The sequence below is a fragment of the Bombus impatiens genome, unplaced genomic scaffold, assembly GCF_000188095.3.
Source record: "Bombus impatiens unplaced genomic scaffold, BIMP_2.2 scf_3721, whole genome shotgun sequence".
NCBI classification, from domain to species: domain Eukaryota; kingdom Metazoa; phylum Arthropoda; class Insecta; order Hymenoptera; family Apidae; genus Bombus; species Bombus impatiens.
In genome coordinates, this window is record NT_180140.1 from 66,596 (window position 1) to 87,945 (window position 21,350).

Consider the following 21,350-nt stretch of genomic DNA (forward strand, 5'->3'; position numbering starts at 1 on the left):
TAAATAACATTTAATGTCTGTATATTTTGCACTTTCGACTCAGTTACAATTAATTGATTTCTTAGTCGATCGCGTAATGCTGTTTCGGCACGCGTGATCCGCTTGCGGTCGAGCAACGAGATCGACCATCGACTACGAGGAAGAAAGAGTCTTTCATCGCGTACACGTAGAACGAGTTCTTTCTAAAATATCTCTTTGGCTTTGTATCTTCAGTTTGTGTGACTTCACGCGAGTTTCTTAGGATTCTTCGCCTAACGATTAACCTTCCCTTCAGTCTGCTCGATTTTTCCAGAGGAATATTTCTTCGTTGCGTCGAAGGCAAGCGGCTTCCGTCGCTTTCTCTCTCTCTCTCTCTCTCTTCCTTTCTCTCCCTCTCTCACACTCTTCCTCTCGCTCATATTCTAACTGCTCGTTCTCGCAACGAGCTTCTTTGGCTCGATTCTTTTTAGTTTTCTTTTTCTTATCTGTTTTTTTTCCTCAGGGGTTCTCAACGAGATCGTACATCAACAATTAACACGTTGTTCGTCCCTTCGTCGTTTGCGCGTCGTTCAAGGAGGGGGAGGGCAGACAAACGAATCCTCGAACAGTTCACCACGTTCGTTCGATCGAAGCGCGTAGAGCACTTGAATGGCCGCAAGCGACGAACGACGAATCCACAGTATATAATAATGCCAATAATAATGAGCGTAAGCATAAAACGGCTTAACGTCTTACAACGATTTGTGAAGGAACCGGGGTCCGGCCCTTTCTTGCTCTCCTGTACAATAGGAATTATACATAGAAGACGGAACATAAAGCTTTATCGCTTCTCGTAGTAGAAGAACGAAGCGGCAAGATCGATACTTTCGCATAATGGGACACCGGGTACCTCCAGGCTGCCGGTTATCTTTCAGACCTATCTTAAGTCGATTCCCTCTTACAGACATAGAATTTTTTTTCGGCGCACAGATACACCGTTTTGCATCTTTATCGAGTCTTTGTTCGCCAATGATTTTATCTCGAGTTAGTCCCATTTGGGTAGACGAGCTCGACGTTAGAGAGGCGGCTACGAGTGGCCGCGATCCTCAAAGCAAACGTATCGGGACGAAGAATTAAATTGATATGACTTTACTACCTACCGGTCGGTTGCTTTGGAAATTCCAATATACTCGCTCGTAATAGATTCGAAGACCACACGGCAGATAGACGATAAGTTGCTTTTTTTTTCATCCTCTGACTTTTATGTCGTTTGGTAACCGAAAACAAGTATCTTTATACGAAATGTAATACAAATCTACCTTCGTCGATATGAGACTCGTCGATCGAACAAGCCAATTTGATAAAAGTTTTTCAATAAAATCCCGATGTTTAATGGCGAAAACAATTGCGACGTGGAATTGGCTAACGACGTGTTTAATCTCGAGATTGCTCTTCCGTAAAACGTTTATCGTGTTTTTCATCCGTGACCTTCGTTTATATCTTGTTCTGCGAATTCGTTGGCCGAAAGGGTCAAAATAAGTTGGGCGTAGTAACGACGAGCGCGACGCTTTGTTCATTACCGTACATCGCGTTATCTCGTTGTACGTATGGGTTAATTGCTCGAGCCTCCTTGGGGAGGTATCGGCGGCAATACGATTACGCGATAAGTCTCGACCTTCCCGCCAGGCGTGGCTGCCTCCTCTAGGTTGGTTAAACAGTTTCTCGATTCAAGCGATATACAATCGTGCGAACGCTTTTACGAGCGCAACGTAAACGTAATCGCATTTCGTTGTATGGCGCAAAGGTTGCGGATAACGTAAGTTCTTTGCGTGACGTATCGAAACGCGGCGAACGCACAGTTACTTGGAATTAGATGGAACAAAGGAACATAAAGGACAGCGCAAGGGATTAGGAAGAGGGAAGGGAACGAAGGAAGCGAAATGATACGAAAGGGAAATAAATAAAAGGGCAAGAAGGAACAGGAGTAGCAATCGTTCGTATAGATTTAACAACGATTCGAAGCAACATCGTGGCAGATCGATCGCCTTCGATCAGAGGAACGAGAGGATAGAAAGAAAAAAATGGGATAAAAAGGGCGACAAAGATGGATAGAGTGGAAAGAACAGCGGAGAATCCGTGTGAAATGTCTCAGGGCACGGAAAATGTTTCCTCGTTTCTGCAGTGTTCGCTATGTTTAACCGTAAACTCTTTTTTTCTTCTTTTTCATATTTTTTGTCTTCTTTTCCTCCTTTACGTTACATTCAACTTCTCGATTTTATTACTTTTTTTTTTTCTTTTTAAATCTTCGCTATGGGCTTAAGTTCTAGTCGGAATTCTTACGCGCTAACGGGACGTGTGCCGTCCACCGTGGATCTTACGATTAGCAATCGATCGAACAGCGAGAATTATTCGAGGCCTCTGAACGACCTGCGAGGAAACGGTCAACGAAACGACGAACTTGAATATCGCCGATGCGAGCAAACGGACGAACCGTTCGCTCCAACTAAAAATCATATGCTTTACAAGTGCTCTATACTCTACTAACCGGTGCTCGTAAATATATTTCGACGATGGTCGAAGAGAGGAACTAAAAAGTCGAAGAAACAACCGGCGACGATAGTCGTACGGTTGTCGAACGAACGATCTCCTTCGATCTCGCATCGATGACACTCGTAAATCTCATAAAATCAGCAATCTTCATCTTCTATTTACAACATGGCTAATTATAAGGTATCGATACTCTACACTCGTCCTAATCATCGGACAGATGTCCCTGATGCCAAGGAAGAAGAAGGTTTTACTTGTTTTTATTATTTGTTTAATTCTCCCGATCGTAGTAACGCACCTATCGTTAAGTTGTTAGGCAATAACGCAACAATACATATATACATGGTTTATAATTTCTACTGGCGAGCAGTATTTTGTGTTGTATTACGCTTATACGGTAGAAAACTCAGATTCAATGTGCATCCACCTCTCCATTTCGTTCCGCACGCTTTTCTTCCTCCATTAGCGCGAGTGCCGCTCTCCGAGAATATCACCCCTCGTTCTCCACCTCCACTCTTTTCCGCTATCTACTTTACAAAGTTTTCATATCTTACGGTACAACTTTAGTTCTCGAAATGTTTCTAAGGAACACGGCCCGACCGCCCTCTTATAACTCTTTTCTTATTTATATCGGCATCGCGAACGAAGAAGCGAGTCCTCTCTCTATCGGGTCGCCGTTGTTTTTTCGCTCGTCGAATCTCATTCTTTTTTTTTTCTTTTTGTTCTTTGCTTTCCTTTTCTTTTAGCGCGAGGACGCCGGGCCGTTGGATAACGCGCGACATCCTCGATTCGTTCATCGAGGACGATACTATCGCGCGACGCGAGTCCAAATGGTCCTACATATACTTTTATGTTTGATTAATAACGCATCGTTTTATGTTTCTTTGGTGTCTCTACGAGAGTCGTGCAAGCGGTGAGTAAAGACGTCGATTTAAAGACAAACGTTGATCGACAGATCAAAGAGCAGAGATCTCGTGTATATACGTAGATATATAGACAGGAATACATTTCTTTTTTTTTTTGTTTTAGTTATAACCTATAGCGTGTATAGTACTTTAGAGAATGAGAGATAAAAGTGTACAAGTATTAATAGTTTTTCGTGGGAGTAAAATCGAATAGAAATCTCGATACGTTTAGTGGGTATAGTAAGTTTAGTACGTTTAGCTTTATTTGTAGAAGAGACATGGCCAGCCCCGATACACCGATATATCTCGTCAAGGAGAAACGTTTCGATTAAAAGAAAATACGAGCGATTCGACGAACGAAAGTTACGTTTTTATTTCTCACGCCAGTTCGCCGGCTCGTTTCGCGAGTCTCCGATTTGCGCGTGAATCGTCGCAACGATAAACGATAGTCGTTCGATTTACTCGCACTGTCGTCAAATTGCTGCACGTTTCGCGCACAGACGACGACTCGCCGAATGTTCGGTTTCGAATTGTTTGGTCCGAATGGAAGGTTCTCTCTGTAGAACGTTGGTCGTTTCGCGTATGCAGTTGACTAATCAACGGACGAAAGTCGAAACTAGCATATACCGAAGAAACTATAGAGACAATATCGCGTTCAATAGACGATTCTTCTGTTCGAGTTTGCAATTACATGCTGGTCCAGACTGTGCGTATAACCGTGAAGTTTGATTCTTTGGATTAATTGATCGATGCAGATACCTTGTTTCAGTGATAATTTGCACAACAACCGAATCATAACCAGAAACCAACTGGCTACCACTGGTCCGCGCGATTTTTTTTTTTTTTATTTTTAATCGAACTTAGTTTACCCACGTTTACGCTAACTATAAAATCGACTAGCTATGTTTTAGCTAATTTTTCGTTTGAAAATCACAGCAATTGAAGATGTTAGAAGTGAAAATAGATAATCAGTGGTAGCTATCGATGTTAAATCAGCCTACTAACGTAGCCACATGATTCTACGTGATTGTCATAAAGAAACAACGAAATTGTCCTTAAAGATACGCAACTCTGGATAATATACGCGTATATATATATATATATAGATACGTAGAATTGATAGCGACGAGAAAAACGGAATCATCGGGACCGTTTTCGATACGACTGAAAGTGATAAGTGAAGAAATGGAAATTGGTCTGAAGAATTCGATTTGATATATTCGGATAAAACGACGAAAATTCGTTCCGCGAGTCTTTTCAAGTCTTATATATATCTCAAGAATCTGCATCTAGCGGTTTTGGTTCCTTTGTTTTCGATAATAACTAAATCCTACCGATCGATACTTCGTACGTAATCTAGAAATGCCAATTTCTAAACTAAAACCCTGCTAATTTCTATCCAACTAATCGTCGCGATCGTTCAACACCTTTGTATAGAAAATACAAAACGTATAAACACGTTGGCTCGGCGCCTAACAAAGTATCTTTTATTACATAAGTATTCGATTTAATCAACCTACGCGAGAACACTGTTCGCTCGATGCGTTTCTAGTTGTTCTAATTCGTTTAAGTCGAGCCACCGATGGCCGATCGCCTCGAGGAGGCTGCTTTTGTTTCGCATTCTTTTTCTCCGCAGATACGCGGTTTCGTATAACCAGTACAAAGTACCTGGTACAAAGTAAAAGAGGGAAAATGGGAAAGAAATCGGCGTCAAAGGAGACGTCGGTTCCGACGAGCATCGAATCACGCGAATTCGAGCTATCAATTTTGCTCGACCCGCAATGTCTCTTATCCCATGCGACGTATTTGCAATCAATGTTACTCGCTCGAAGGTATCTGAAAACCTTTGCAATATCAGCGGCAAATTTTAGCGAGTTTCCCTCGACTCTATGGAATTCCACAGAGGATTTTCGTTATCGATTCGCGACGTCGACGGGAGCTGGGGCTGGCCATGCGAAAACGACGTTCTTAAATTCCAACAAATAGAGAATGTCCATCAAAGAGCAAAGCACATTTTCCGCTCGCTGTCGTTCGATTCTAAGTATCTACTTAAACAGCAAACATCGGTAGGCATGATTAAATGGAAAATCCTCGAGTGCCGTGAGCGAGCATTATAATTTCCATTACTTTCGGTTTACGAGGTTTTGCCCGGCGGTCTGCTTGCATTTTGTTTGCCGGGCTATTCGTTTCCGTTCGAGCGGAATGGCCTGGATCGTTTATTTTATCGCGAGTTCAATTAAGAAATTAGTTGGCCGAGTTTCCAATTTGTTGCAGCGCGATACAATTCGGTGAAAGAAACGCTGGAATTTTGGCCAGGCGATAGGAGCACGGCACTCGGCAACGTTTCCCTTTAATCAGCGTTCGTCCTAATTCTAACGAGTGAAAAATACTTATCCGCGAGCTGTCGTTCGACAACGACACGAATTTCAAAATATTCCATCGAGTGAAAAAAAGGTAGAAACTAATCGGTCGGTCCAGTGATCACGCGTCAACCGCGTGATGCAACGAAATCTCGTTTGTTCGCAAGGTCGGGGACGCTTCGCGACGATGCTCCTCATAGAAGGGAAAGAGGGGGAAAAAGAAGGGAAGAAATGTAAAACGAGGATGAAGATAGTGCCGCTTCAAAAACGACGCTCGGCGAATAAAACGAGCGAATTCAAAGGACCGTTGGTGGCATAAACACGCGGCCATTGAATTCGTTTTGTTGCAAGTCCGCTTAACAGGATTGAAAGGATCTTGCACGAGAGACTGGATGAAGAGTAATTGGAATAAATGCACGAAGAAGAGAGATCGTCCGTTTCCATAAATTCTCGCCGATAACGCTGCTGGACGTGTCGATCGTCGAGGTACGCGTAGCACTTTTGATTGCGTCTGATCAATCGTTTCCATTTTCTCCGTGTGCGACTCGGTGCAACTGGCTGCAACGTCTATAAAACGCCCTATCGATCTTCCCACGTACTTGTACCACGAAATTCTGTATCCTGTGAATTTCAAGCGAGCTTCCGGCTCGTGTGAATTTCAATCGCCAGTGATGAATCGCGTCCGATCGCGAGAAAAACGGCGCGACGCGACGCGCAGGAGACGTCGTTCCTCGAAGGGAGCGAAGGAGGTTTAGAGTTACGATAGAACGATTCCGTTTGTAATGGTACATACGAGCGAAAAGTCAAGCATCGAACGTTACGCGTTAGTAAAATGGCTATGTTAGCGAGCAACGGGCAGCCGTTTAGACGGCCGAGTTGCTCTTCGAAAGCAAATTGAAAGGTGAATCAGGTACTTAGTAGCAGAACGTATTTTCACGCGCATACCGTTTCGAAACGATGAAACGCACGGTCGCGACGAAGCACCTCGTTCAGAACAGAAATCGACGAGTTTTCTTCTTCTTTTCTCTCTCTCTCTCTCTCTCTTTCTTTCTTGTTGGTTTACGGCGACGTTTCCCTTGCGATCGAAAAGCTTCGATAATTTTCTCTTGTATCGATGACGATCGTTCGTCCAGCAGTCGAACCTCGAGAACCTGGTAACTCTTCGGATCCCATTTACGGTTTATCACTTCAACGCTTTGCTATTGAGTGTCGTCTACATACGTCCTACTGTATGTGTATACTTATACATGTATATGTGTATATATATATATATATATATATATATGTATATCTGTATATGTATGTATATATATTAAATCTCTTTGAACGGTTCTCTTATTAAAATATCTATATCGTATGTATACATACACTATATACTTCTTTTCTCCTTTATACACACATATGTATATCTGTGATCTTTTTGGCTGACATGGCGACCGTGTGTGGTCGCTTATACGATGCTTTCGCAGATTTTGCTTCTTCTGTTTTAAAAATTTCCTTCACCCTACTAACATCAATTTCCCTCCCACCCCAACCCACCCCCGGAGCGAAATGGAGTGAAATAAAACGCGAGGCCCTCGGCTGGGTTGTGTAAACGGTTATGCGGCGTACACTGGAAGGTAGTACTCCGCGTAATTGGCTAAGGTTCACGAGGGATCGCGTGTTTTTTAACTCCGCTAGCGTCGTTTGCAGGCAAATCGAAGGGAAGAAACTCGACGGAGACCCCAACTTTCACATCGTGTTCCTTTGATTGATTTATTTTTTGCTCTCCCTCTCGCGGATCATCAGGGATCACCGAAATCGATTTACAGATGCTCAAAAGCAAATCTACGCGCGTGGCATTCGATCGATCGACAACTGTGCACGGAATGTCGTACTATGTCAAGATCGTTCGTCGATCGTTTCCCAACTGCCACCGAGTAGCTACGTACGAAGTTCAGATTTCCGGGTAATTTTCTACGAAGAATTTTTTAAGAAACGAACCGTGAAAGATTTCCTAGACCTAGAGCCGAAACGTACAAAAGATCCTCTTAATTTGAAAACAAGCACTCCGATTAAAGATCAAATACACGTTGGTAGACTCGTTTCACAACGAAAGCTTGCGAGAGAAGGCTATTTCTTCGCAAGAGCTACTTCTTGCTCCTTCGCGCGATAAGTTGGGAAGTGTAATTGGCTCGGATAACATCTCGAGCCTCGTCAAAGAAACTAATTCATCGTAGCCTTCGCTACCAGGATAATGGAAACATCGAAGAAGAATGATAGCTTGGATTTTCTTATGTGCGTTTGGTATTCGTTCGTCGAGCACCAACCATGTGTCTGCGACACTTCGTATAAACTGTACTGCTAGAGTAAATGCTGTTCCAGCGGTAACAGTGTGCGTGTGTTTTCCTTTGAATTTCCTTTCGACGTCGAGTTATTTGAAGCAGCCTTCCGACGACCACCAAGTGACTCAGAAGCTATCTTCAAACGACCTTCGAGTGATCTCACGGTGAAATTCTTTCTTCGCAGGAGAAGCATCGAAGAAACGCGATGAAGATTTCAAAATCGAACGTTCTATCAAGCGTACCGTACAAGATTATATAACATGATTTTTAGAATTAACGACCTCCAAGTCCCAGACTCTGTTTCTGCGGTAGATTCGGTTTGCTTCCATCTTCGACTCGACGCAAAAGGAAACGCGGTAGCACGGTGCGGATTGACGGAGTGTTCTCGCCGGAATTCCGGGTCGTCGGAGTTCCGCTTGACCATCCGGTGAATCTTTCCACGACTCTTCCGCGTCTTTTTACTCTGGCGCGCGCGTTCAAGCCGCAGCCGCGTTTTCTCTTGCGTTTTTCTGCCTGCAAACGACTTGCAATTCGCACGAATTGATTCGCTCCCCGTGAAAATCCGGTTCTCCTACGTTCTGCGTCTACCGAGAGATTCTTCGCAGGTACACTGCCCCTATTGGCCATTTCATCGTGTCCTCGGACGAAAAGGGAAGCACGCCTATCCCTTGTACATCGTTTTGGAAATCGTTTAAAGGCTCTTTCGCAATTCGCTCGTAAATAACGAACATGATCACAATTATTTCTTTACGACTGGCCTCTTTTATCATTTTCCTGTTAATTACGCGCGTTTTCTAGGGTGATAAGGCTCGTTCGACGATCTGAGCGTGAATCATTCATCAGCTATGTCTGCAAATTTTAACGACCTTGATAATTTTTGTCGTTCCTCGGAGATTAACAGACGGCAGAATTATCTGCTATATTTAATCCACGACGGAAAGGCGAGAGTCAAGGACACGTCGATGAGAATCCGTATCGCGAGACTGATTCGTATCGCGGACGTGTTCTCCTCGATTGCCTCGGTGTACGGTGAAAATAATACAGTAAATACTTTAGTCAGTTACAACCTTTGCAGTGTTAGTTAAATCTCTACGTAACTATAGGTTTTTAGACGAGTGGCCGTTAAGGACACGTTCAACTACAATAGATTCAGCCACGTGTCGGCCGATCAGTGTTTCGCTAAAATTAATCGAACAGTTGTTCTCACTGAGAACGTTTAATAAGTCACTGTGATTTTTCGAGTATCCGACGGATATCCGATATCAATGTCGAACCTCGAGCACACGGTCTCAGAAACTCACTATTGCTCGTGTCGATGCGGCTGTTTTTAACGCGTGCTCGCTTTTCTTCTTCGTATGCTTCTATTTTTTTTTTCTTTTTTCTTTTCCTTTTACATCGTACGTGATCTACGTCGTTCTACTAATGTCCGTTCAATTGTTTTAAGGTTACTCGACGCGTCAGGTGTTGAAGCGACCGTCGATCAAAGGCAGTGAACACCAATGAAAATTTCGACATTCGAACGAAGGCCGCCGTACACCGTGCGCGCGTCTTTCATTATGTTTGTCGCACTACCTAATTTAATTCTTAATAAATAGCAAACATGTTTCATCGTGGTAACGATCTAAGCAATCGTTGCGGCGAGCTGGCTTATTATCGAGATCGCGCTTCTATTACTTTCTATCTCTCCTTTTATTTTCCGTTCGAGAGTCATTTATTGCGAATAGGCAAAACCACGGTCGAGACGAAATACTCCATCAGCGTATTGGCTAAATCGATAAGTACGATCGATATAACGCGATTAAACAGGATGTTGGTTTAAAAGGAATCTTGCCAGCGTCCGAGGGATTCTAATGTCGAACGTTTGTCTTCCTATTCGAAGAATCTTACCCCTTCGCGAGGGAGTCGGTGAATAATTTGCGCTTCCACTGTACATTGCCTTGCTCTCGCCGCGGCTATATATCTTCAACTTATTTATCTACGTGTAGTATTCCTGTGTGAGGTCGCGATTCGGACTTTTCTCATGCAAATCGATTCCGATCTACGACTTCCTTCGATATAACGGAACTCTACGGCCGCCCGGAAAACTTATCGCGACCGCGGGATCGCGAAAGATCGATGAGCGTTCCGAAAGGAGCGTCGTATGATAATATACGTTTATATAAAATTAGCGACATCGTTCTCTGGCGAAAGAGGAATGGCAATACAATCCGCTACTAAAATACCATAGAAACCTGTGTTCCATCAAGGACTAAATAAATACGCTATTTATACGTACGTGTGTCTGTGTATATAATATATGTATATAATATATCCTTCTCTGATTTTTGTTATCTTGCATTCTATTTGATAAGAGCCGTGAACGTACGAGCCACGGCCGGAGACTAGAACGCGTTCCTTTCGTACGTCTTATTACGTTAAATTATGTTTAAGGCAAACTCACTTTACTTCCTCGCACACGTAAGCTTCTCCTTTGTCCATCTCGTACATCCTCCCTTCTCCTCTTCTACTCACTTTTCTCTTCTACTTCTTCCCTTTCCTGTGATTAACTGCTTTCGTTTCGTTCCCAATTATTCGCTCCTTCTCACACATACTCGCGCTCTCCCTTTCTCACGCTCATTCTCTCAGGTACCTACGCACATGCACGCATTCGATAACGCCACGCGATCACGTTCGTTGTTGTTCATCCCGTGTGTGGGAGGGTGAAAGCTACCAGTGATTTTCCGGCGCACAGTTCAGACAGTTCGTTCGCCAGCGAAATCGCACCCTTTCGATTCCACTTCCCTTTTGTCCTGAAAGTAGCAACGATAAGTCAGTTAGATAAAGAATTCCTCTCTTGGGCATCCGTCAACTCCTCGCATTCTCTTTCCTTTCTGCAACGTAAAATTCGTTTGCTTCTGATCTCGCGTGCACGAAGCCGAATTCCATTCCTCGCTGTTTAGTAGACCGACGCGGCTCTGACGCTATATTTAAGCTCTTAGACTGAGACCGTGCCAAGTATAGTAAGAATGATAGAATTTCCGAGCTACGGCAGAACTAGAAATCTACCTGAACTGATTCGCAGTGGCAGTGCTAGCAGTTTGCCAATTTCTTCTACTATATCACTATTTTTCGCTCATATCGTAGGACTTCGCGTTCCGATAGGAAGATTCGATCGATAGGAGTTCGGCTAATCGGGCATTAGCTACGATTTCGTTCTACTCTGATAGAGTTCTACCGCGCTGCACTGAGAGTTGGACAGAGTTCAAGGAATGCGTTCCGATTCATTGTGACGGGTTAAGCTGCAATTTTACATGTACTTTCGACTGTAGCGTCTGACTGGCCAGAAATCTACCGATCGCGTCGTCTCGCGACATGAAATTCCAGTCATTTTTGCAACTTCGTCTAACATCTAAACGCACCTTCGTGTCCCCTTGTCTTCTTGTCTCCCGTATACAAAAAAAAAGAAAAAAAAGAAAAAGTACAGAAAGGACCCCATTGTAACTTATTTGTAGCATTGTAATAACAAGGGACGTTTGGCTTCGTTAATGTTCGAAGGGAATCTGTGCACGTTATACTTGCCGAGAGAACGTTTCGTTGAGCACACGTCTTGGCGGACGCGACGAGTTTAAGATACACGCGGAGCGGTTGTAGGCCGATGTTTGCGAGCGTTGAACGGGCTCCTTTTAGAAGCCCTCGATGTAGCCGTAGGCCTCGAGGATCGACATAATGAGGTAGAACACCCAGAGGAAAAAAAGGACCAGCGACGTAACGAGCTTCGGTACGAAAGGTCCGCCGAGTTCGCCGCCGATGTTCTTCGTCCGCCTCAGTAGCAGAATCAGGATTACCAGGCAAGCTTCCGTGCAGAACAACGTCACGCAGAAGGCTAAACTGTTGCAAAAATAATTATTCTTCCTTTATTAATATCTTTCGCTAATACTTTATGTATAAACCTATCTGTAATTTATTTCTATTGGGATTATAACAGAACGTTATTCGTGCGAATTCACGAAGAGGCAAACGGTTCGTTCGAGCAAAGTTCGTACAGCAAGAGTTCGTGGATCTTCTTCGTGGCGAACTTTCGCAATATTTCACGAGCATTCGTAACGATATTCTACGATAGGAGTTCATGTTTAAACAAATGGGCGAGATTCCGGTTAATCAGACACTAAATAAAATTTCGTTCCGATATATTGCAAATGTATTTTATATTTGACACTGTTGAGATACGTGTAATTTTCTGTGCTGGACTGGATTAAATGCGTAGTAGAGATACTTGTATGTGAATATCAGTGTGTGTCTCGAAAACAAAGGAATGTAAACTGTTCAGTCGGTTAAGAGTTGGTTAACAGTCGGGTGTAGAAGAAAGTGCTGAGACGCGTATCGATGAATATATAAGGAATCGTTCGTGAAATAAATATATCATTATTTTAATATTAATCCTCAGTATAAATTTAGTGTTCCTATAACATTATTTCGGCTTCAAAGATCCACAATTTTCAACAGACACAACTGTCGTCGCGTCGATCGAATTTATTTGATCTTCTGTCACGCGAATAGAAAATAATCGATAATCGGAGAAATTAGGAAACTTCTACTGTACGAACTGTGCCGTTATACGAGCTGTTTGTTCTCTAGCGAATAAATGGAGTTTGAAAATATAAACGGGAACAATAGACGCGTCTCATAACAAACGCGAAGTGAATTCCCGACGTGGGTGACGTCGAATAAACCGGAAATCTCGCTGTATTTCGCTGTGGAAAATCGCTTCAAAGAGTGACACATTGATAAAGAGAAATAAATCACAGTCTCTTTATGTCAAACGCGCGGTACCCGGAGTCATGTTATCAGATAATGGATGCAAAGTCGAATCGATCGATACTCGAAACGCAAAAACGATCGAGAACATTATAACGCCATCTGTGCACACACCGTGCAACTACAATCGTTTGGTGCCGCTTGTTCGCGTCGCATCTGTTGCCATTCGAATGATTTATGGCTTAACAACGGATCGATGTTGGACAAATTCGATTGAAAAAAAGAGTCAATTTATTCTTAGATCGATCGTTTCACCGTTCATCCGGATAACTGACCGTTGCTACATCTAGGTACATGTTTGTTTTCACGACGCGATTCGATTCCACGCCCGTGAAATATTCCCTGCGAAACGTTGGCCTGGGCGGATTCGAGTTTCGCGGAGAGATGCGCTCGAATAAGATTCGTGATACGTTTTACCTCGCCTTGGAAATTCATGCGAGGCAGGTTCCGCCATCGGCAGCCTAGCTCTGGCAGGCGAGAAAATTGGGCGCAGCTAGAGAAACGCAGCGTCTTACTCGAGGGAATGCATGATTACGACCATGAGTTACGGTTTGTGGTAAGATCGAGCCGCGCCGCTTGCATTCTGTAAACCACCGCTCGCGCGCGACCTAGAATATCTTGTATTTTTAATAAGACTTCAATATTTGATGTAGGTAACGAACATTGCACATGCATTTTGCAAATACTACATTGGCATACTATTTTTGGACGAAGAATATCAAGCTAAATTCTTATTCCTATATTTAATCGACGACTATTTATCTTTTTCCACTTTTGAAACAGATAGAGCTACTGCCTTGAGACTTTTGAACGGGGTTGTACATTTTCCCTATCGAACAGTCTGTGAGTGTTTCGTTTCTTAGACGGGATACCGTATTTTGTAATTCGAGAGAATCATGGCCCATAGGAAAAAATTGATACGAAATCGTACCGCTTCGATCATCTACACGGTCACTGTCGCGTTAAGAGCAATTTAGATTCCATTTTAGATCGTCAGATAAATTAACCTCTAAGACTGTGAACGTTCTTACCGAGCCCTCAAACCGTAAACCTCTTTCACGTCCGATGCATTTTTCAGTAGGTGATATATTCCTGCGAGTAGGTTTACGTAACATCTTCGAACGCACCGAATTATAAAACTTTTGCCAAATATCTTTTACCAGACGAGGGGAAAACAGGTCTCCTATCTACTACCTTTCGGTCGAAATAATTCAGGATAACGAGATATCCATCTTTGCAGTTTGAAGGTTGATCACTGTCAACAGCGAGTTCCGATATCGAATTGTGTTTCTCTATTGCTATTTATATCTATCGTATTAATTCCACCGAGAATACGGTTTTATTTATTGAAAGTCGAAGTTCTGTTCAGTGGCACCTACGCGCGTCGATGCGATGATTGACAACGGTTAGCGATAGAACGAGTTCCGTTACGGATTTCCAAAAAGAGACGTCGAACGGGGCCGGTATTTCGAAATGCGGAAATTTATGCCTGGACGGCTCTTTACAGAATCGGGCGTCACCCGCGTTCCGATATTTCACGTCGTCGGTAATATCCGTATCGCGTATTACGTCCTACACAATATTCCTGCCGATACGTCACGGATTACAATTTTCTAGACCAGGACACTGTCACCGGTGTTGGTCGCGATTCAGTACATAAATCGACGATGCACCGCGGCGCTGGCCAAGTTTCTCTTCCAATCTCGGACCAAATTTCTTCAAAGCGTTTCCACCGTACGAGATCGTAAATGGCAAACGACGCTCTGTTATCTGGCTTATGTCCTCGTGTTTTACCTGATATTGTTTCATTTCACGTCATCCGCTCTTATCCGGTGCCCGTAGCAGCATCGACGCGTCGCGACACAGATCACTATCTCGGACTGCAAGCCGCGTTTCGAACGTTCCACGAAACAATCTCCGAATCGAGATTCATTTTAGGGCCTGAAAGCCATTCGGCTGGCTTTTTACGACCGGATTGCAGATGCTGGTCGAAAGACATCTGCATTACGAAAACTATACCAGCTGGGACTGAAACTATTGTATTTCGTCGTCCTACGTATATCATATAGGCTTTGTGTCACCGTGTAAGCACTTGTACGTGAAATCGATTGAGCTTCGACGTGTAAAGTGACGCGAACGTTTTCCACCGAGCCAATATATCGTACAGATCGAGGACAGCGGGGAAAACGTAGAACGTTAGAGAATTGAACGTGCATTCGTTTGGATCGTCGTAAACGAAACGATTTCCTCGGTGCCGTTCTCCATCGAAACTGCCCAATCTCGAAAGTCCGTATTGTTTTCGCAAGTTTCGTTACGATAGATCGATCCCGTCAAATCTGTTCTCTCGTGTTTCCAGGCGAAAGTTCGGAAAGAGCGTGTCGAGTTCAACGAGGCTGCTCGCAGCGAAATTTTCACGTATCGAATCGTTCGCGAATCAACATAGCGAGACGTCGTCACCGCCTTCGTTTCTTTATATTCGAACGCGTTACGATATTTTCAAAAATTACGATTAAATCCGATAAACACAGACTGTTTCAAAATCGATAATCAGCATAGGAATTTTTGTTCTTTGCCGGTGCTACAGTTATTTCCTTTGAAACAACCTGTACAAATGGGATATCGAGAAACAAGAATGAATCGATACTGACTTGCCCGGTTCTACCAAAAACTTTTCACCGTGCAAGGCATGGTAGATGGCTGCGATGCTCCATGCAATGCCGATCCCCAGGAAGACGTTCACCGCGTTACTTCCGGTCACGTTGCCCACGCTCGCATCGGCGTACTTGTCCTGGCAGGCGGCCACCTTGCTCGCGAACGTGTCTGCAATAAAGTCATACGCTTAGATTTTTCTTCTCTCTGTATCGCCTTCTTCTCTTTTCTCTTTATTTCTCCCTCGTTCTACCTTTTAACCTCTTCTTCCATACAGTTTATCGATTTCCAACGATTTCCGCTTACACAGACCACGCAATACGGCGCGTGGATAGTTGTTTTTACTTTGATTTGTCGCGAATATAGGAAATAGGGAGGGGGTGATGCAGAAACGTGTGTCGTATGTCGAAACGAAACTCGGCGAAGCTCGTGGCACACCACGATTTGCGGCAAAATCTTGACACAGCTAAACTACAAAAGCTTGACTACGGTTAGTTGCTCGTTTCGTTATAGAATCAGCTTTGAACGTCGTATTATTGCAACCGTGACCTACCTAGTGGTTCGCGAAATATCTGAACAGCTTCAAAAATATTTTACCAATTACTATATGCGTTATACGAGACATTCTCAAATCTCTGTAGCACTGTAATGAGATCCAAGTGTCCTGTGTATTTTTCAGATACGTTAAAATGTTCATCAATATAATTACGACAGTTGTATCTGGTGTCAGTATTCATGAAATTTCAAACTGCTCATAAAATATACATGAAATATTTTCGCGAACCAGCGTACATGAAATACCGATATAGCGAGCGTGTAACTCGATCAGTCGTTTCATAATACGCGTGACACGGTTGTTCCGTAAAAAGTTACGATCACCGAGTCGTCAAGTCGACGACTCACAGAATGGTAGAGTTACGCGCGCGAGACAAAGATCGAGGTTTATAGAGGAATGTACGCTGTGTGTGTGTGTCTGCCGGAGGTTAGGAAATAATCGTATTTCCGGTCCCCGGAAGTCTTTCGTGGCAGCAGAAATTTCGAGCAACTTTGCGCGTAACTCTTCGACCCTCCGCTTTCGGTAAACGTCGTTAAACCATCGACGAACACCGAGAAAAATTTCTCGTAAATTTCGTTCCCAGCTTTCTCAACGATCTAATAAATACCCGTGTGCTCTTGCTAGCTTCCGGGAACGTAACTTGCACAATGGTTTCGGCCAAAGTCGTTCGAGTTAGCTTACTTATCGAGAGTTATGCAGAGCGTACACGTTCCAAAAAGCGGATATCCGGAGCAAGCAACGGCGTTTAATCGGGAATATGTTTCGCCATATGCGTCGCCGCTACTTTCGTCAGTTCTTGTTATTGGTCGTTGCACGGGTCCTATCGCGACGAGAACAACACCGTGTACACGGATGCGCGAACCAGCTGACGTGAATGGTCGAAGGCGTACTTACGTATTCGTGTGTATATATGTATGCGTTCGGATTAAAACCTGTGCAGCTTGTGCACCGGCTCATTTCAGCTACTCTTTAACCGACTATGTCCATATATAGCAGGGGCTTTTCGCCTGGAAACTTTGACGCATTGGATATCGCGTATTTGGTTTGTTCCCGATGCTGAATACACGTTGCTAAGTTTGTGAAAGATAGAAACGGAAAGAATTAGCGACGACCGTAAGTTTGGTTTCCAGGTGAATCTGAGAAGTGGTGAGCTGAGGTTTTTCAGACTCCAGCAATTTCTACTTTCATGGGAATTTCGAAAATACCTGATTTTCTATCCTTTGAATCGTTCCTTTCTCTGAACATTAAATGTGGGTTAATTGGGAAAGTTAAATTCAGAAAGATCGATCGTTAAGAGTAGATAGGTGCATACGTGTTTCGGTTATACGTATAGGGTGAAAGCAAAAGGGAGTCCGGTTGTTTCTTCTTTAATTAAAACACCTTGCTAGGCGTACCTTCGAGAACTTTAACGGCAGCAGCACGATTATCTCGGCCATCGCCGACTCGATTATCGCGCTAATTTGCATATATTTCGCGACTTTTAGGATCGTCGTCTATTTCCATTTTGTAATTGAAAAATTCTCCGGAGAATCGCATTCTCTCTCACTCGTTGAATTTATGCGCGGAGAAAAATTGAGACAATATATGATCGTACATGGTGCGTAGATACCGTTACAATTTCTATGATTTTCTCGGTATTTGTAAGATGCGTTTCCAGCCGTCGGGAAATTCGGAATCGTAGCATTTTCGAATCATTTGCCAGAGGATCGTGCACGATAGCGATTTTTCCCTGTAAGACAGTCATGGATAGGAAATTAACGGGACGTTATGGCGACGACGTGTCCCTCCATTCGACGAATCTCCTATTCGCACAGATTGCGTGCTGCCCATTCGAATCAATTACACGGCCATTCGAACATTTCTAGGAATGTCCACGATTCGATATCGAGAAAATTTGTATAATTCACGGCTCGAGGATTATTTGGGTAACTATCGGCTTTCCAAGCGACGCGTCCCGTACTTTTACGAGCTCCGGGGAAACTTCCTCGCCTGGTAAAATCTCATCAATATTTATGCCCTGGTTACATGCCTCGTCCGAGCCAAGCTTCCCCGCATCCTCGCCACAATCTTCGTAGATCGGAATTCTTCCTTATTGTCCTTTCGTCTCGAGAAAGATATCGGAGCTTCTGCTCGTGCAACATCCTAGCAATGGTGTTACGTCGCTGAAACGACGTCCATCGATAAGTTTCCAACACCGTTATGACCAAACTGGCGTTCGTTGCTTGGAACGCCGAGCTTTCCCCTCGCTTTCGTGAATTAGGATCCGAAGGAATGTTATTCGAAGATGCTGTAAGGAAACTTTCGAGGATCGATGTTGGTTCTAGCGGAGACTTCAAATCGTACTTGATGTATCTCGTTTCTTTTCATACTTGAGTCGCCTATTGTTACATCCGTCCATTGTATCGCTTATTCTAGGATGCATCTCTGTGAAGAATTGACGAGAAGAATACGTATCTACCGGTTCCTACGTTTTAACGCTACAACTACCAGGTCAAGAGATAAACAACTCGGTGTCGTGAGAAAAATTTTGTACGTTAAAAGTACTGCATTCTTGGAGATTCGAGCGATATCCCTGTTTTGTAAAATATGCTAACACAAGGTTTCTGCTTCTCTTACGTTCTGTACTTCTTCGTACGCTTTCCATATGATTTCCCTCGTACGAGCTTTGTCATCTTGTATTACGTTGTCCGAAAAGTTTCTTTCGTTCCGCGTGGAAATAACGCGCTACATTTTTCCTTTTATATTACGTTTTGTTATTTATATTTCGTTCTATTACTACAAAATGGATCATACATAATTCACTGAAATACTATTAAGAAAAGTGTCTTTCTTTCGCAAACGTGTTTTTTACAACAGTGCACCTTCGTACAAACGTGAAACCGAGTCTGTGAAATGTCGCGATGTTTATCTCAACGGAACAAAATGGATCGCACGTAATTCGACAAAATAATATAAAACAAAAATCGTTGTGCGTCTACTATTTCCTCATAAAACGAAAGAAACTTTTCAGGCAACCTAATATAAAACGAAAAAAGTCACGCATCTATTGTTTCCTTGTAAAACGAAAGAATGTTTTTGGACAAGCTAATATTTAGCTTAAGAGCATCTACGTTTTAAATTGAATCGTAAAGAAGGGCAAAAGCTATTACAGAATGACCATAGATCAGGAGTAGAAGCTACAGAACAATTGCACGGGAAGATCGGACGGAACAGTACGCGTTGTCTATCGATCGGCTCCTCGAACGCACTGGAAAGAACATCGCCTTAAAAATCTCGCAGATTGGACCGTCGAAGACGTAAAAATACGCGCTTAATTTGCCAATGAACGGGATAGCCAGGCTATAGAGACGTCTTGGTAATTCGGCTGGCAAGGATGTCTGATAATGGAAATGCGAGAAGCTTGTTCCTTTCCCTTGTTCGGTGGAGGACGTGCAGCCAGGACCGACGATTGATCGAAGCTAGCGAATCGTTACGTTCGTTTGCGCGTTGGCGCTGCATAAAATTCAATAGCCTCGATTTGTTTGCTTTGCTTCGATTCAGCAGCTAGTGACGGTAGTAGGCGACCAAGGGCGACTATAAATTCGAAGCTAAATAGAAGTTGTCGAAATGCAACGGTCGAATTATGGATATTAGGAGTCTTTAATAAACGTTATTACGTTCAGCATTGGCAAATTATTCTCCAACGAATGAAATGTGTATAGTTAAGCTGGAATCCTCGATTTAACGAAATCGTTGTTATTACGCGATGCGATTACAACGAATATTTACGCACACTGCCTGTGCACACTGCGTTTGTCCATTCCGGTATTCCCCGGAACGTAACATCGAAACGAAGCTTGTTACACGACGTAATATAGTCGTTGAATCTCTTCTTCCGGACGAAATGTCTTTCTGAAGACATGGCATCGTTCGGGGAACGAACAATTTTCACACGATAACGTGAAAAGGTTCATCCAATCTATCGGGCGAGAGGCATCGGGGGACAGCGAGGGAGTGGCGCGACCTCGAGGTACGAGCATTGTTCGAGCTCACAAAGGCTAGATGCGATAAATTATCAGCGAGCACGGGTCTGCCGCATATCACCTCATATAGTAACCCCGTAAAATCCAGTCTGAATACGGGACAGGCCAGCAAAGGCGGAGCCGCGCTGGCTGTCACGATTGTTTGATAAATTCCCGTTACCAGTGATAATCATTTACCGATTCGCGATCTGCAATCTGCGTTAATCACGTTCTTTCGCCTCCGATCGACTAATTGAATCTTTCTGAAAAATTTATTTTCATTACTCCAGAGGAGAAGCGAGAAGAAACATAGTTATGGCCTGCGATGATAAACGATGTTCCACGCACAGTGGCCAGTGATATTTTGCGCCGGATTCCGTATTTTTCGCGGTTTAGAGCTCTGTAAACTCTGGTTAATCGTAGCGGTAGCGCACGTAGCATCAACGAACAGGCGAATGGAGATTAAAAGAAATAACGAAGCTCGGTGGTCTAGGGGCGAATTTCACGGGTTCATCGACGAGAATAAACGTCTCCGGTGTCGACCTCGGTATGTTTTCCACGTTAAGGTCGGCTACCCCACGGAAATGAATAAAATTGTGCTGGTAACGCATTGTCGCGTGAAAACCATGGCCAGCGGCGTGCAAACGCGTTTATCACCGGTCTGTGTGCGTTGGGGTATGCATGTCAACAAGCATCCATCCCTGTTACACGCGTATGATTATCGGAATAAATCAGTCCTCTGTGCTTTTATTCAGCTACAGTGCGCGTCCATTTGCATTTCCGTGGTCCACCGTTGGCTCGGTCGTCGCAATTATGCTCGTCTCCTGTTCGTAACGTCGCGTACAGTTTCGTTGCTTTTCGTTGAAAAAGGAACGCGGAAAAAGGGGCTTACGGTAGGAGATGCGACACACGTTCGCGAGGAAAGTAAATTTAGGCCAGAGTTCTCTTCAGAGGTACGATAGCGGTTTAAACACGTTTAGTTTCTCTGTGAGATATACAATTTTCCGACGATGCTTTAAAAATATCGCGAGCCATTCATATCGGAAAATACGAGCGTCGTTGTAATTTTCAGATGTTGCGCGATTAGAGGCGAACCGAGCGTTAGATTCAATGGCCGAACGCGAGGATTCCAGCTTAACGTCTTTTATCATCGGACAATACGAACGGACAACACGACATATTATAATCTGCGCACGTTATTTTCTTTTATCAATTTGGAACGGGCCATTGTTAGCGATAATCGCCTGGGACGATTG

At 43.6% G+C, this 21,350-nt stretch overlaps 1 protein-coding gene across 1 annotated transcript in view; it reads right to left on the reverse strand.

The window, feature by feature from the left end:
* Positions 1 to 21,350, reverse strand: part of LOC100742282 (sodium/calcium exchanger 3) — a 124,001-nt gene continuing 102,651 nt past the window's right edge. Inside the window, exons 7-9 of the mRNA XM_003494734.4 lie at positions 15,537 to 15,708; positions 11,653 to 11,961; positions 1 to 10,883 (exon numbers count right to left, since the gene is read on the reverse strand). Of these exons, the coding sequence (XP_003494782.1) occupies positions 11,757 to 11,961; positions 15,537 to 15,708 (377 nt within the window). The 3' untranslated portion in view covers positions 1 to 10,883; positions 11,653 to 11,756. The remainder of the gene's footprint in view (positions 10,884 to 11,652; positions 11,962 to 15,536; positions 15,709 to 21,350) is intronic.